The following is a 17,327-nucleotide window of genomic DNA, read 5'->3' as shown; positions in this document are numbered from 1 at the left end:
TACTGCTTAAGGGAACCATAAATCAGGAAGACATAATGATAGTAAATATTTATGCCCCAAACAATGGTGCATCCCTGTACATCAAACAAATTCTTCTCAATTTCAGGAATCACATAGACCACAACACAATAATTCTGGGAGACTTTAACGCACTGCTGTCACCACTAGATAGATCTTCCAAACAAAAACTGAACAAAGAAACCATAGAACTCAATAACACAATCAATAACCTAGACTTAATAGACATATATAGATTATATGTCTATTCTATCAACGAGTGGATTCACTTTCTTCTCAGCAGCACATGAAAACTTCTCAAAAATAGACCATATGTTATGCCACAAAGCAGCCCTTAAGAAATGCAAAAAAATAGAGATACTGCCTTGTGTTCTGTCAGATCAAAATGGACTGAGAGTAGAAATCAGTGACAAAATAAAAAACAGAAATTACTCCAACACTTTGAGACTAAATAATATGCTATTGAATGAAACATGGATAACAGAAAAACATCAGGGAGGAGATAAAAAAAATTCTTAGAGGTCAATGGGAATGACGATACAACATATCAAAATCTCTGGGACACTATGAAAGCAGTACTAAGAGAAAAATTCATTGCATGGAGCACATTCCAGAAAAGAATGAAAAGTCAACAACTAAATGACCTAACATTACAGCTCAAAGCCCTAGAAAAAGAAGAACAGAATAACAGCAAAAGGAGTAGAAGATATGAAATAATTAAAATCAGAGCTGAAATCAATGAAATTGAAACAAAAGAAACTATTCAAAAGATTGACAAAACAAAAAGTTGGTTCTTTGAGAAAGTAAACCAAATAGATAAACCCTCAGCCACACTAACAAAGAGAAGGAGAGAGAAAACTCAAATTACTAAAATTCGTGATGAAAAAGGAAATATCACGACAGACACCACTGAGATACAGAACATAATGAGAAGCTACTTTGAAAATCTGTATTCCAACAAAATAGAAACTACCGAAGACATTGACAAATTTCTAGAGACATATGCTCTTCCCAAACTGAACCAGGAGGACATAGACAATTTAAACAGATCAATGTCAAGCAATGAAATAGAAGAAGCCATTAAAAACCTACCATCCAAGAAAAGCCCAGGACCAGACAGATTCTCAGCCGAGTTCTACAAGACCTTCAATGAAGAACTCACTCCTATACTTCTCAAAGTATTCCAGGAAATAGAAAAGGAGGATCCCCTACCAAACTCATTTTATGAAGCTAATATCACCCTCATACCCAAACCAGGAAAAGACACATCAAGGAAAGAAAATTTGAGTTTGGGGATGCGGTAGCCATGGACGCCTTGGATCGAGTTATAAAATCCAAAACAAAAAGGGCCAAGAGATTCCTTGAGAAGAGAGAACCGAAGCTCAGTGAAAATATTAAAAATGCCATGCTGATTAAAGGGGGAAATGCAAATACAACAGTGACACAAGTACTTAAAGATGTGTATGCACTGAAAAAACCGTATGGCGTTCTATATAAAAAGAAAAATATTACAAGACCATTTGAGGATCAGACATCACTGGAATTCTTTTCAAAGAAGTCAGATTGTTCTTTATTCATGTTTGGCTCCCATAACAAGAAGCGGCCAAATAATCTAGTAATAGGTCGCATGTATGATTACCATGTGCTGGATATGATTGAATTAGGTATTGAGAAGTTTGTGTCTCTCAAAGATATTAAGAATAGTAAATGTCCCGAGGGAACAAAACCCATGTTAATATTTGCTGGTGATGCTTTTGATGCAACTGAAGACTATAGAAGACTAAAAAGTCTTCTTATTGACTTTTTCAGAGGCCCCACAGTATCAAATATTCGCCTGGCTGGATTAGAGTATGTTCTGCATTTCACTGCACTGAATGGAAAGATTTACTTTCGAAGCTATAAGTTGCTGTTGAAGAAATCTGGTTGCAGAACACCACGGATTGAATTGGAAGAGATGGGACCTTCATTGGATCTGGTTGTGAGGAGGACACACCTGGCATCAGATGACCTTCATAAATTATCTATGAAAATGCCAAAAGCCCTCAAACCAAAGAAGAAGAAAAATATCTCCCATGATACTTTTGGTACAACTTATGGAAGGATTCATATGCAGAAACAAGACCTAAGCAAACTACAAACTAGGAAAATGAAGGGGTTGAAAAAACGACCTGCAGAAAGGATAACTGAAGATCAGGAGAAAAAATAAAAGAAAATGAAAAGAAATTAGTGGAACTTAGCCAGCCCCTGCAGTTTTATTCTGGTCTCTTAAAGGAGTTGTCAAGCTTCAGTTCATTCAGTTTCTTACAAGATTTTATCATAGGGCTGGGGATGCAGCTCAGTGGTAGAGTACTTGCCTAGCATGCAGGAGGTTCGATTCCTAGCACCATACACACACACAAAAGATTTTATCATATATTTTTATAACATGATAACTTACTATATATTATTATGAACAGTAATATAAAGTAAACCTTTTACTTGTAGTGTTAAAAAAAAAAAAAAAAAAAGGAAAGAAAATTTTAGACCAATATCCTTGATGAAGATAGATGCAAAGATCCTTAACAAAATATTGGCAAACCATATCCAAAAACATATTAAGAAAATCGTGCACCACGATCAAGTGGGGTTCATCCCTGGAATGCAAGGATGGTTTAACATCCGTAAATCAATAAACGTAATACATCATGTCAGTAGACTTAAGGATAAGAATCATATGGTTATTTCAATTGATGCAGAAAAAGCATTCAACAAAATACAACACCCCTTCATGCTCAAAACACTAGGAAAAATAGGGATAGTAGGAACATACCTGAACATTGTAAAGGCTATTTATGCTAAGCCCATGGCCAACATCATTCTTAATGGAGAAAAACTGAAACCATTCCCTTTAAAAATGGGAACAAGACAGGGATGTCCTCTTTCACCACTTCTATTCAACATTGTCCTAGAAACTCTAGCCAGAGCAATTAGGCAGACTAAAGAAATTAAAGGGATACAAATAGGAAAAGAGGAACTTAAGCTGTCACTGTTTGCTGATGACATGATTTTATATTTAGAAGATCCAAAAACCTCCTCCAGAAAACTTCTAGACCTCATCAAGGAATTCAGCAAAATAGCAGGCTATAAAATCAACACGCATAAATCTAAAGCATTTTTATACGCAAGCGACGAAACAGCTGAAAGGGAAATGAGGAAAACAACTCCATTTGCTATAGCCTCAAAAAAAAAAAAATACTTGGGAATCAATCTAACCAAAGAGGTAAAAGATCTCTACAATGAAAACTTCAAAACATTGAAGAAAAAAATTGAGGAAGACCTTAGAAGATGGAAAGATCTCCCATGTTCTTGGATAGGCAGAATTAATATTGTCAAAATGGCCATACTACCAAAAGTGCTATACAGATTCAATGCAATTCCAATTAAAATCCCAAAGATGTACCTTACAGAAATAGAGCAAGCAATCATGAAATTCATCTGGAAGAATAAGAAACCCAGAATAGCTAAAGCAATCCTTAGCAGGAAGAATGAAACAGAGGGTATCACAATACCAGAACTTCAACTATACTACAAAGCAATAGTAACAAAGATGGCACAGTATTGGCACCAAAATAGACAGGTATATCAATGGTACAGAATAGAGGTCACGGACACAAGCCCAAATAAATACAATTTTCTCATACTAGACAAAGATGCCAAAAATATGCAATGGAGAAAAGATAGCCTCTTCAACAAATGGTGCTGGGAAAACTGGAAATCCATATGCAACAGAATGAAACTAAACCCCTATCTCTCACCCAGCACAAAAATCAACTCAGAATGGATCAAGGACCTTGAAATCAGACCAGAGACCTTGCATCTTGAAGAAGAGAAAGTGGGTCCAAATCTTCACCTTGTTGACTTAGGATCAGACTTCCTTAACAGGACTCCCATAGCACAAGAAATAAAAGCAAGAATCAACAACTGGCATAGATTCAAACTAAATAGCTTTCTCTCAGCAAAGGAAACTTCAGCAATGCGAAGAGAGAGCCTACAGAGTGGGAGAATATCTTTGCCACTCATACGTCAGATAGAGCACTAATTTCCAGAATATATAAAGAACTCAAAAAACTCTACACCAAGAATACAAATAACCCAATCAACAAATGGGCTAAGGATATGAATAGACACTTCACAGAAGAAGATCTACAAGCAATCAACAAACATATGAAAAAATGTTCACCATCTTTATTAATAAGAGAAATGCAAATCAAAACTGCACTAAGATTCCATCTCACCCCAATTAGAATGGCAATTATCAAGAATACAAGCAACAATAGGTGTTGGAGAGGATGTGGGGAAAAAGGTACACTCATACATTGCTGGTGGGGTTGCAAATTAGTGCAGCCACTCTGGAAAACAGTGTGGAGATTCCTTAGAAAACTTGGAATGGAACCACCATTTGACACAGCTATCCCACTCCTCGGCCTATACCCAAAGGACTTAAAATCAGCATACTACAGAGATACAGCCACATCAATGTTCATAGCTGCTCAATTCACAATAGCCAGACTGTGGAACCAAACTTGATGTCCTTCAATTGATGAATGGATAAAGAAACTGTGGTATATATATACAATGGAATATTTCTCAGCCATAAAGAATGATAAAATTATGGCATTTGCAAGCAAATGGATGAAATTGGAGAATATTATGCTAAGTGAGATAAGCCAATCTCAAAAATCCAAAGGATGAATGATCTCACTGATAAGCGGATGATGACACATAATGGGGGTTGGGAGGGGGGCAAGAATGGAGGAAGGAGGGACTGTATAGAGGGAAAAGAAGGGGTGGGAGGGGTGGGGGGGGAAGGAAAAAATAACAGAATGAATCAAACATCATTATCCTATGTAAATATATGAGTACGCAAATGGTATGCTGTTACTCCATGTACAAACAGAAACAACATGTATCCCATTTGTTTACAAGAAAAATAAAATAAAATTAAAAAAAGAAAGTCTTGTAAGAGGAGAACTTATTGAAAAATAAAACATACAATAAACAAGAGTTGGCAAGGTCAAAAGTCTTCCGTTTGAAAAGACTAATAAAATAGAAAAATTTCTAGTCAGACTAATACGAAAGAAAACAGGAGAGAGAAAAGCACAAAAAACAAAATTAAGAATGAAAAGAGAAATAAAAATAGATGTGATTGATATTAAACAGACAATACGAAAAGATTATGACAAATGTTGGCAACTTATAGGAAAACTTAGAGAAACTCCAAATTTTAATAACTTCCTGTAAGAGAACTTCTGTGTGTGGAAATCAAGATGGTGCTCCTGGACGAGGGAGGGAGCGGGGGAGGCCTCTGCTCCAGGGAGTCACTCAGGCCTCTTCTTGGCCTCACCAGACAGCCTCACCAGGCGGCCTCCAGGTGATCCCGGGGACCCATCTCCATGCAGCAGGCAGAAGGGTGGTTTGATGGGCCGGTCCTGAGAAGGCTCATATCACTTGAGCCCAGGTCCCACTGACCAGAACTCAGGGGCATGTCCATGCTCAAGGCAGAGGAGGCTGGACCCTGCGCCTCAGTTATGAGCAGAGCACAGAGAAACCTGTAAAACCCACGGACACCTCACAGGTCGGAGGGCTGGAAACCTGGGTGCCTCCTGCATCAGGCACCCTCCTCTCCTCTGTAGCCACTCTCCCAGCCGCTGAGCTTTTCTGGTTTCCTTTGTAGGCTTTTTTTTTTTTTTTTTTTTTTAAACCTAGTACTCATTTCTGGGCTTTTCATTTAAAAAAAAAAAAAAATCAGGTTCTTTTTTTTTGAGGCTTATGTTTAAAAAACTCTTTTGGCTGGAGACTTGGGTGTGTCTGTTCAGATGCAAACTATCAAGGCATCCTACCCCTGCTGAAGTTCTCCCCGGAAGTCCTCTGCACAGGGAGCTGATCTAATCCTCACCCCCTGCGGGAGGTGCTACTTTATCCAAGTTTTCCGAAGGAGAAACCTGAACTTGGAAAGTCATGTGGCTAATAATGGCAGGACTGGGATTGGATCCCAGAACTCAGTCCAAACTTTGTTTGTTTGTTCTTTGTGCTGGGGATCAAACCCAGGGCCTCACACATGCCAGGCAAGCAGTCTACCTTGGCACTCCATGCCAGTCCTCGGTCCAGGTTTGTAATCCAAATATATTTCCCTGGGTACTGTGGGCTATTTCCCTGTCCACAGGGCTAACGGAGGGTCTACCCTTACCCTAGAAATGGACACAGAAACTAGACCTAGCCAATTCTACAACCTTGGCCATAGTAACTGGTTCAGGGGTGAGCAAGTGACCCAACCAGACTTGAGGTATAATATTAACACCTTTGCAGAAACTTGAACTAGAGAAGGGATAAGTGCTGGATCTCTCGGTGACCATCTTGTCACAAGGGGAGGTTCATCCTGAAAGTAGAACCAGAGTTCTGAATGCAGAGCTAAGAGACCGAGGGCAAGCAACTGAGACTGATGATCTTTTGGGATGCCCTGGATTTAACCATGCCTGAAGCCCCAACCACTTTAGTCTACATAAGCCAATAAATTCTTTTTTACCTAAGCCCATTTGAGCCAGGCTTCTGATACTTGAATAAAAATACTCCAAACTTTTACACAGCTTAAACACTGTTCACAAATGTGTGAGAAAATTCACTGCGGATCCTTCATCGTCTCCTCTCCAATTAGAGAACAGAAAAGCACCTTTCCCCAGCTGCCCGCAAGACCTTCCTCCCTACTTCCACTCCCTGTGGAAGAGGGAGGGGAGAAGCGCTCCCCTCTGTGAGCCCGGACAGTGGCCATCTCATCCCAGGAGACTGGGGGGGAGGGGTGGTCCTCGGTTAAAGTGAGAACAAAGCTAAAACTATTCTTAACTAAGATCAGAAGCAATCAGGTGTAGAGCTAGCAGAATCCAAATTATAAGTGAAACGCTTCTGTTCTTTCACCGAAAACCACTTCAGTGCTCTCGTCCAGCTACCCAATCAGGACATGGAAACCTCGCCCTCCTTCCTGTGAGTCTGCACCCGGCTCTTCTCTCCTGGAATTAGGAAGGATAACAATTCCACTTCCAGTTGCTTGATGCCCACATTCGGTCTCCGTCCACTGGTCCCACTCTGAACCGGGTCCTTCAGTCATTCATCTGCCTCAGCACAAGCGGTCAGGGACTCCTAGAGGCTCCCTGAGCCAGGTCCCTGGCCAGCTCCTGGGGGTGAGCCTCAGCGGGGTCCAGACCCGGGGAGGGCCCTTCAGCAGAGACAGAGTCCAGGTCCCAGGATCAGCAGAGCAGACAGCAGAGAGTGAGGGAAATAACTTAGAACTTCCTTGTTCTTGGTTTAATCAAAATTAATTGAAATTTAATTTGCATGCCATAAAATTCACCCTTTTAAGTGTACAATTCAGTGTTAGGATGTTTGCTTTGTTTTTTACCGTATTCACAAGATTGCATAACTGTCCACTGTGCAACTCCGGAACATTCTCAACAGTGCTAGAAGAAACCCCATACTCACCAGCACGTCAGTGGAAAAGGAGACGATGCCACACCCAGGTTCCTGGGGTTGGGACTCCCCTGTCCCTAGAGCGAGCGGAGAGGAAAGTCCTTCCTTCACGTCGGAGACGGCTGGCTGGAGAAGACACGAACCACAGCTGCTGCTTATCCCCTTGACCTTCGGCTCGACTCTCAAACACAAGGGCAAGAGGCTCAGCCTGGGCCGTAGGCACCAGGGAAACGGCTCAGTGAGGACGGAGTCTAGCGGGTGGTCACCGGCCAGCACTCTCCTTTGGCAAGCTGGGGCTTCAACCTGGCACACTCTCTTGGCTCCTCTGTGAAGGAGGAGGTTGCCCAGGGTGAGAATTTCAAGGAGGCTCCACTCTCCCAGCACCCAGGGCAGGGTACAGTCCACGCCAGGTCCTGTGACGCCCTGAGCTTGGACCACTCAGGGCTTGGACTTCCTCTGTCCATCTGCCTTGTGAGTCCCCAAAAGTTCGTATGTTGGAAACTTAATCCCCAAGTTCACACGTTAATGGTAGATGGAGGTGGGCCTTTGGGAGGTCATAGGATTCGATGAGGTCATGAGGGCGGGATGTTCGTGGCTTTAAAGAACAGAAGAGGCCTGAGCCCCATACCTACTCTGTCTCCCACATGCTACCCTCTGCCAGGTGGTAAAGTGGCAAGAAGGTCCCACCAAATGCTCCATGTTCTTGGACTTCCAGCCTCCAGAACTGTAAGCTAACTAAACTTCTATGCTTTATAAATTACTTGGTCTCAGGTATTTCCTTGTAACAACAGAAAGCACGCTAAGACACCATAGATAATTTGAGGATTTGAACTGGTTTTAATTTCAGTTAAAAAATGAAGGCAAGCCCCAGGTCTATGAACTCGACCATAATGACTGCTCCAGGGAAATCGGCATTGTCATCTGTGCTCCATAATATAAACCCTACGTGTAGTGACAGGCAGGTAGACTCTGGGACGCAAAGAAGGGACGGAATGGCCTTCGTGACATTCGCAGAGAAAGAATCTACAGCTTCCCAACAAAATCTGCTTTCCTTACAGTCACCCAACTTCACGGAGTCAGTTGAAGATTTCCTCTTTTCCACTGTAGAGCTAGTTTCCCTTTTCTCTGACCACATTCCTTCATTACATTCACTGCGTGCCTCGAGAATCCAGGCAGAGGGCTGGGCAGAGGGCCACCCTCTTTGTTCTTGGAGAGGTCAGTTTATAGGAGCAGACGGAGTTAGAAACAGATCTTCATGGTCCGGTTCTGTGATAGATGGGTCAGGGCGGATGACACAAAACACCAACTTTGAAATTCTCACGGCACTATTTATGGTAATAGAAACCTCAAAATTGTCTAAATGTCCAATAATAAGGAAAGTGGCTGGGGTCCTGTCAGGTAAAAGGGCAGTGTTGATTAATGCAATTGCATAGAAAAGGACATTTCATCTGTAACGGAAGAAAAGAATTTCATTATCCCCTCAAGTGCGCACACACGCACACGCACACTTGATCTTCTTACAGATTCTAAGCAGAAGTCTTAGACTGGCAGCCAAGGGGTCAGCTATGGCAGACATGATATAGTTTTCCCACAATGGTATATTTAAATTTGTTTTTTTTCTACATTTTTTCCTCCTAGGTACTGGGAATTGAACCTGAGCTACATCCTTTTTTTTCCCTGAGATAGGATCTCACCAAGCTTCCCAGGCTGGCCTTGAACTTGCAATCTTCCTGCCTCAGCCTTCCGACTAGCTGGGATCACAGGCATGAACGCTGTGCTCCCTGTCAAAGAGACCAGGAAGGCCATCAAGAGGAATTTGTCACTTGGGCAGTGGGATTTTTCTTCCCTTCTCACACAATAATCCGGCCATTCAAATCTGGCTTGCCTCCAGCACCATAGGCCATTACGGAGGGAGCACGGGACCCTGGTACCAAAAAACTGTGAGGTCTGAGCACCTCAGATGAGAGATCACAGCCCAGAGATCCAGGATGGGGCAACACAGCATGTCTAGGATCCTCTGAGGAGCAGAGACCTGACAGAGGAACAGTCATATTGTCGACTCTGGAGCAGAAAGGAGCATGCTTCCACACAGACTGTGGGTGCTGCTCCACACCCATGACCTCCTCTTCCAGACTACATTTCCCAGACTGCCTTGCAGCTGGTTGCAGCCATGTGACTGAGTTTGACCAATGGAATGCTGGCAACAGTGATATACAGACCTTGCCCATAACACTTCCTGGTCAATCCTCCCAATTTTCCTTGTGTTTGTTAGCCAAGGCCAAGGAGGACAATTGAACAATTTGTCCCTGCCCATTCCCTGTGAGTCCCTGTGAGTCCCATTCCCAGAGAGGGAAATATGGGGGTTGAGTATCGTAGATACTACCCATTGGCCAGCTATGGGTTGTTTGGAAATTATTGTCAACTGTTCTGCCCAAACTTGGCCGCCTATTTTGCAATATGTAGTTTGGCCTGGCTCTACATTTCGCTCTGAGTCATGGGCTGTGTGTAATCACATTCAGACTGTCCTTGGTTTCCAACATGTTCAGGTTAACCATGATCCCAACTTCCATTTCTTGCCACCTCTTGGTGTGCATACCCAGACACTGAGTCCTGTTGGAACAAATGGAAAGTGAAGTTCAAGACCATGAGAGGAGGTCACCGGAACATGCTGGATTCATGTTCACCCAAATGTGTGGTGCGAATGATTCGGAAATAATGCTGTCGGTTCCCCCTTACTGCATGTATCAGAACAGCCTCCTGTTAACTCATGTTTTGACTTTGGTTTTAGTATGTTTTAATACAGATATCCAGGCACAAATTCTTTGACTGACTACATCAGAGACAAATTGTTCTATGAAACCAGCAGAAGAGCCAGTAGAAGACTCCAGGGCCTTTGCAAGTTTCCAAGTTCCTGAATGGCTGTGTGGACAGAGCCTCCCCTCCCCAGCGACTGCACTGGGCTGTGACATGAGCAGGATATAATCCTCCATTGGATCAAGCCCCTGAGGCATGCGGGTGTCTGCTGTAGTACCCACCAGGTTAGGGGGACGCGACCCTGCAGAGGGAGGCGCAGAGGCTAGGGTTGCAACCCGCACGCATGTTATCTCCTCCACTGTGAAGGGAGATAAACCATCTCTGCTCAGACCAGCGCTGCATCTGGATCCCCCTGCTCACCAAGGCCCAGCAGGGAGCGGCACACTCCCTGGCGCTTCAAGGGTATGGTGAGCCCACAGAAAACCTAAGGACCTGGCCCCAGGCACCAGCGAGGGGCCAGACTGTTGAACCCAGCTGCAGGGCCCACTTGTGGCCTCCAACCCACCTGGATCCTGACCAGGTCCCTATTCCTTGGTGGGGAAGGAGAAGCAGCAGGGCCAGGACAGGAGCCAGTCGGTCTGAGAGACCAGGAGGAGGCGAAAGAGGGCGGTGGAGGACGTGACTCATGCAGTCCCAGGAGGGGACGTTCAGGAAATGGACCCACCCTCCTGCTGCTGGCGAGGACATCGATCCCAATCCCACTCCCATCCCCAAAGCCCCTCAGGGGCCGGAGAGAGGAGATGAGCCGAGGAAACAGGGGTCATTGGAAGGTGAATTGAAGCCATAAATGTCCCTTGGAGGCGGGTAGGGTGGGCAACCAGCTCTCAGGGAGAAGGGAGGGCATCTGTGGGGTGAAGAGGACGTGAGCAGCCAGGGAGGTCTTGGGCCACTGGAGAGGTCCCTCAGGAGCCTGCGTGACTGACAGCTCAGCAGATGCCAGTCCCTTCCAAGTGTCCTACCATCTGCCTGAGGGCTCGCTTGCTGCCCACAGGACAGGCAGGAGTGACGGGGCGGCATTGCCGCAGGGCCCTCGGCCGGGGCTCTGGGGACTCTGCAGGTAACGCGCCTGCTCCCTTCCCCAGCGGCCGGCTGGAAGGCCTGCTTTCTGTGCCACCTCGCAGAGCCCGGCAGGACCGAGCCTCAGGCGCCCACACTGTCACTCCTGCCCTCCCCCGTCTCCCACCCCAGTTCCCCGGCTGGCACTCCCGCCCTCACCCTCCAAAGAAATGACCTGTGCACACCCTCATCTCAGCCTCTCCTGTGGGGAGTGGAAATAAGACGAGACAGCAGATAGGGAGGCTCTGGAAACTTCCAAGAGGAGATGTGCAGGGAGGAGAGTGGCCAGAGAGGCGGAGCAGGGAGCCGGCTCCGCTGGGGCTCCTACCGAGACAGGCCAGGCGGCTCCAGGCCAGGCCCCGCCTGGATCTCATGGGCTTCAGCTGCTGCTCCTCAGGATGGCGCTCACTGTCCTCAGCGTGAGTGAGGCGGGAGAGAGGGGATCCTCTGCTCGGACCCCAGGACTCCCTGTCCCAGCCAGGCTGGGGACAGAGCCAGGGCCCAGTCGGGGGACCAGCCAGCTTTCCAGAGCGGCAGTTCTCCGTGAGGGGCTCCGACATGGGGCTGGTGAGGGGTCACCATTGGAGGGGTTCAGGACTCTGTGGAGGGAGCCTGGACAGGGCCCTCAGTCAGGGACTGTCCAAGGAAACCCACCTCTCCCCACAGGACACTGCCGAGACCACTTCTGCAAGCCCATGTTCTCAGGTTCCTTAATTCAGCAAATGTCGATTGCACACCTGCCAGGTGCCAGGCACCCGAATGTCCCTAAGGGACGGCAGAGAATTAAACAGGCACAGCCCGCATCTTCAGGGACCTTTCATTCTCCATCAAAAGCACATTGTAAACAAGAAAGTAAACCAACTAACTGCAAATTTAGGAAACAAAACGATATGTTAGTTGCTACAAGGGAAACCCAGTTTGAAGGCTGGTCAGGGAGGGTTTCTCCAGAGATGTCCCCGGTGCATCTGAGCTGAGACCTGAAGGTGACAGAGACCTACTGATGGAATACCATCTGCCCAGAAAGAGGGACTTAACTGCCCCTCTAGGGCAGGAGGAAGGTGCTGGAATCTCCATTTACACAGGAGAAAACCCAGACTCAGAGAGAGACCCATCTGCTCAAGGTCAGCCCGACTGGTAGGTGGCAGTCCTAAGCTTTTCACCCACAAGGCCTCCGTCTTCCCCTAAGGTCTTTGCTTGTCTCATTCTTTTTTTTTTTTCTTTTTTTAATTTAGTTTTTTTGTAAACAAATGGGATGCATGTTGTTTCTGTACGTGGAGTAACAGCATACCATTTGCGTAATCATACATTTACATAGGGTAATGATGTTTGATTCATTCTGTTATTTTTTCTTCCCCCCCCCCTCTATACAGTCCCTCTATACAATCTTTTCCCTCTATACAGTCCCTCCTTCCTCCAATCTTGCCCTCCTCCCAACCCCCATTATGTGTCATCATCCGCTTATCAGTGAGATCATTCGACTTTTGGTTTTTTGAGATTGGCTTATCTCACTTAGCATGATATTCTCTAATTTTATCCATTTGCCTGCAAATGCCATAATTTTATTATTCTTTATAGCTCAGTAATTTTCCATTGTATATATATATATACCACAGCTTCTTTATCCATTCATCAGTTGAAGGACATCTAGGTTGGTTCCACAGTCTGGCTATTGTGAATTGAGCAGCTATGAACATTGATGCGGCTGTATCTCTGTAGTATGCTGATTTTAAGTCCTTTGGGTATAGGCCGAGGAGTGGGATAGCTGTGTCAAATGGTGGTTCCATTCCAAGCTTTCTGAGGAATCTCCACACTGTTTTCCAGAGTGGCTGCACTAATTTGCAGCCCCACCAGCAATGTATGAGTGTACCTTTTTCCCCACATCCTCGCCAACACCTATTGTTGCTTGTATTCTTGATAATCGCCATTCTAATTGGGGTGAGATAGAATCTTAGTGCAGTTTTGATTTGCATTTTTCTTTTTACTAAAGATGGAACATTTTTTCATATATCTGTTGATTGCTTGTAGATCGTCTTCTGTGAAGTGTCTGTTCATATCCTTAGCCCATTTGTTGATTGGGTTATTTGTATTCTTGGTGTAGAGTTTTTTGAGTTCTTTATATATTCTGGAAATTAGTGCTCTATCTGACGTATGAGTGGCAAAGATATTCTCCCACTCTGTAGGCTCTCTCTTCCTATTGCTGATAGTTTTCTTTGCTGAGAGAAAGCTATTTAGTTTGAATCTATGCCAGTTAGATTCTTGCTTTTATTTCTTGTGCTATGGGAGTCCTGTTAAGGAAGTCTGATCCTAAGTCAACGAGGTGAAGATTTGGACCCACTTTCTCTTCTTCAAGATGCAGGGTCTCTGGTCTGATTTCAAGGTCCTTGATCCATTCTGAGTTGATTTTTGTGCTGGGTGAGAGATAGGGGTTTAGTTTCATTCTGTTGCATATGGATTTCCAGTTTTCCCAGCACCATTTGTTGAAGAGGCTATCTTTTCTCCATTGCATATTTTTGGCATCTTTGTCTAGTATGAGAAAATTGTATTTATTTGGGCTTGTGTCCGTGACCTCTATTCTGTACCATTGATCTACCTGTCTATTTTGATGCGAATACCGTGCCGTTTTTGTTACTATTGCTTTGTAGTATAGTTGAAGTTCTGGTATTGTGATACCCTCTGTTTCATTCTTCCTGCTAAGGATTGCTTTAGCTATTCTGGGTTTCTTATTCTTCCAGATGAATTTCATGATTGCTTGCTCTATTTCTGTAAGGTACATCATTGGGATTTTAATTGGAATTGCATTGAATCTGTATAGCACTTTTGGTAGTATGGCCATTTTGACAATATTAATTCTGCCTATCCAAGAACATGGGAGATCTTTCCATCTTCTAAGGTCTTCCTCAATTTTTTTCTTCAATGTTTTGAAGTTTTCATTGTAGAGATCTTTTACCTCTTTGGTTAGATTGATTCCCAAGTATTTTTTTTTTTTTTGAGGCTATTGCAAATGGAGTTGTTTTCCTCATTTCCCTTTCAGCTGTTTCGTCGCTTGCGTATAAAAATGCTTTAGATTTATTCGTGTTGATTTTATAGCCTGCTATTTTGCTGAATTCCTTGATGAGGTCTAGAAGTTTTCTGGAGGAGGTTTTTGGGTCCTCTAAATATAAAATCATGTCATCAGCAAACAGTGACAGCTTAAGTTCCTCTTTTCCTATTTGTATCCCTTTAATTTCTTTAGTCTGCCTAATTGCTCTGGCTAGAGTTTCTTGGACAATGTTGAATAGAAGTGGTGAAAGAGGACATCCCTGTCTTGTTCCCATTTTTAAAGGGAATGGTTTCAGTTTTTCTTCATTAAGAATGATGTTGGCCATGGGCTTAGCATAAATAGCCTTTACAATGTTCAGGTATGTTCCTACTATCCCTATTTTTTCTAGTGTTTTTGAGCATGAAGGGGTGTTGTATTGTCAAACGCTTTTTCTGCATCAATTGAAATAACCATATGATTCTTATCCTTAAGTCTATTGACATGATGTATTACGTTTATTGACTTACGGATGTTAAACCATCCTTGCATTCCAGGGATGAACCCCACTTGATCGTGGTGCGCGATTTTCTTAATATGCTTTTGGATATGGTTTGCCAATATTTTGTTAAGGATCTTTGCATGTATATTCATCAAGGATATTGGTCTAAAATTTTCTTTCCTTGATGTGTCTTTTCCTGGTTTGGGTATGAGGGTGATATTAGCTTCATAGAAAGAGTTTGGTAGGGTACCCTCTTTTTCTGTATCCTGGAATACTTTGAGAAGTATTGGAATGAGTTCTTCTTTGAGGGTCTTGTAGAATTTGGCTGAGAATCCATCTGGTCCTGGGCTTTTCTTGGATGGTAGGTTTTTAATGGCTTCTTCTATTTCATTGCTTGACATTGATCTGTTTAAATTGTGTATGTCCTCCTGGTTCAGTTTGGGAGGAGCATATGTCTCTAGAAATTTGTCAATGTCTTCGGTAGTTTCTATTTTGCTGGAATACAGATTTTCAAAGTAGCTTCTCAATATGTTCTGTATCTCAGTGGTGTCTGTCATGATATTTCCTTTTTCATCACGAATTTTAATAATTTGAGTTTTCTCTCTCCTCTTTGTTAGTGTGGCTAAGGGTATATCTATTTTGTTTACTTTCTCAAAGAACCAACTTTTTGTTTTGTCAATTTTTTGAATAGTTTCTTTTGTTTCAATTTCATTGATTTCAGCTCTGATTTTAATGATTTCCTGTCTTCTACCCCTTTTGCTGTTATTCTGTTCTTCTTTTTCTAGGTCTTTGAGCTGTAATGTTAGGTCATTTAGTTGTTGACTTTTCATTCTTTTCTGGAATGCGCTCCATGCAATGAATTTTCCTCTTAGGACCGCTTTCATAGTGTCCCAGAGATTTTGATATGTTGTATCGTCGTTCCCATTGACCTCTAAGAATTTTTTTATCTCCTCCCTGATGTTTTCTGTTATCCATGTTTCATTCAATAGCATATTATTTAGTCTCCAGGTGTTGGAATACTTTCTGTTTTTTATTTTGTCATTGATTTCTACTCTCAGTCCATTATGATCTGATAGAACACAAGGCAGTATCTCTATTTTTTGCATTTCCTAAGGGCTGCTTTGTGGCATAACATATGGTCTATTTTCGAGAAGTTTCCATGTGCTGCTGAGAAGAAAGTGAATCCACTCATTGATGGATGGAATATTCTATATATGTCTATTAAGTCTAGGTTATTGATTGTGTTATTGAGTTCTATGGTTTCTCTGTTCAATTTTTGTCTGGAAGATCTATCTAGTGGTGACAGTGGTGCATTAAAGTCACCGAGAATTATTGTGTTGTGGTCTATGTGATTCCTGAAATCGAGAAGAATTTGTTTGATGTACAGGGATGCACCATTGTTTGGGGCATAAATATTTACTCTCGTTATGTCTTCCTGATTTATGGTTCCCTGAAGCAGTATGAAATGTCCTTCTTTATCCCTTCTGACTAACTTTGGCTTGAAGTCCACTTTATCCGATATAAGGATGGAAACCCCCGCTCTTTTACTGAGTCCATGTGCATGGTAGGTTTTTCCCCATCCTTTCACCTTTAGTCTGTGGATGTCTTTTTCTATGAGATGAGTCTCTTGCAGGCAGCATATTGTTGGGTCTTTCTTTTTAATCCATTCTGCCAGTCTATGTCTTTGATTGATGAGTTTAGGTCATTAATGTTCAGGGTTATTATTGAGATATGATTTGTATTCCCAGTCATTTGGCTTATTTTTGGTTTTTAAGTTGGCTTGGTTTCTCCTTTGAGTGGTTTTTCTCTAAGATAGTTCCTCCCTTTGCTGACTTCCATTGTTGTTTTTCATTTCCTCCTCATGGAATATTTTGTTGAGAACATTCTGTAGTGCAGGCTTTCTATTTGTAAATTCTTTTAACTTTTGTTTATCATGGAAGGATTTTATTTCATCTTCAAATCTAAAGGTTAATTTTTCTGGGTATAGGATTCTTGGTTGGCAACCATGTTCTTTCAGAGCTTGAAACACGTTGTTCCAGGCCCTTCTAGCTTTTAGAGTCTGGGTTGAGAAGTCGACTGCTATCCGTATTGGTCTCCCCCTATATGTAATCTGATGCTTTTCTCTCGTGGCCTTCAAAATCCTATCTTTATTTTGAATGTTAGGCATTTTCATTATAATGTGCCTTGGTGTGGACCTGTTGTGATTCTGTGCATTTGGTGTTCTGTAAGCCTCTTGTATTTGATTTTCCATTTCATTCTTCAGGTTTGAAATTTTCTGATATTATTTCATTGAATAGGTTGTTCATTCCTTTGGTTTGTATCTCTGTGCCTTCCTCAATCCCAATAATTCTTAAATTTGGTCTTTTCATGATGTCCCATAGTTCTTGGAGATTCTATTCATGATTTCTTACCATCTTCTCTGTT

General features: G+C 43.0%; 1 protein-coding gene across 1 annotated transcript; it reads left to right on the top strand.

The window, feature by feature from the left end:
* The first annotated feature begins 1,324 nt into the window (after positions 1-1,324).
* On the top strand, positions 1,325-2,375 carry LOC124987299 (ribosome production factor 2 homolog). Its single transcript, XM_047556472.1, has one exon. It carries the CDS (start codon positions 1,325-1,327, stop codon positions 2,222-2,224), a length of 900 nt encoding a protein of 299 aa, XP_047412428.1. The 3' UTR covers positions 2,225-2,375.
* The last annotated feature ends 14,952 nt before the right edge of the window (positions 2,376-17,327 follow it).

The sequence above is a fragment of the Sciurus carolinensis genome, chromosome 6 (assembly GCF_902686445.1).
Source record: "Sciurus carolinensis chromosome 6, mSciCar1.2, whole genome shotgun sequence".
NCBI classification, from domain to species: domain Eukaryota; kingdom Metazoa; phylum Chordata; class Mammalia; order Rodentia; family Sciuridae; genus Sciurus; species Sciurus carolinensis.
This window is presented reverse-complemented; position numbering and strand designations above follow the sequence as displayed.

What these genes read in the sequence shown, in the direction of transcription:
- LOC124987299 (XM_047556472.1), top strand. Translation starts at nt 1,325, where the DNA reads ATGGACGCCTTGGATCGAGTTATAAAATCCAAAACAAAAAGGGCCAAG.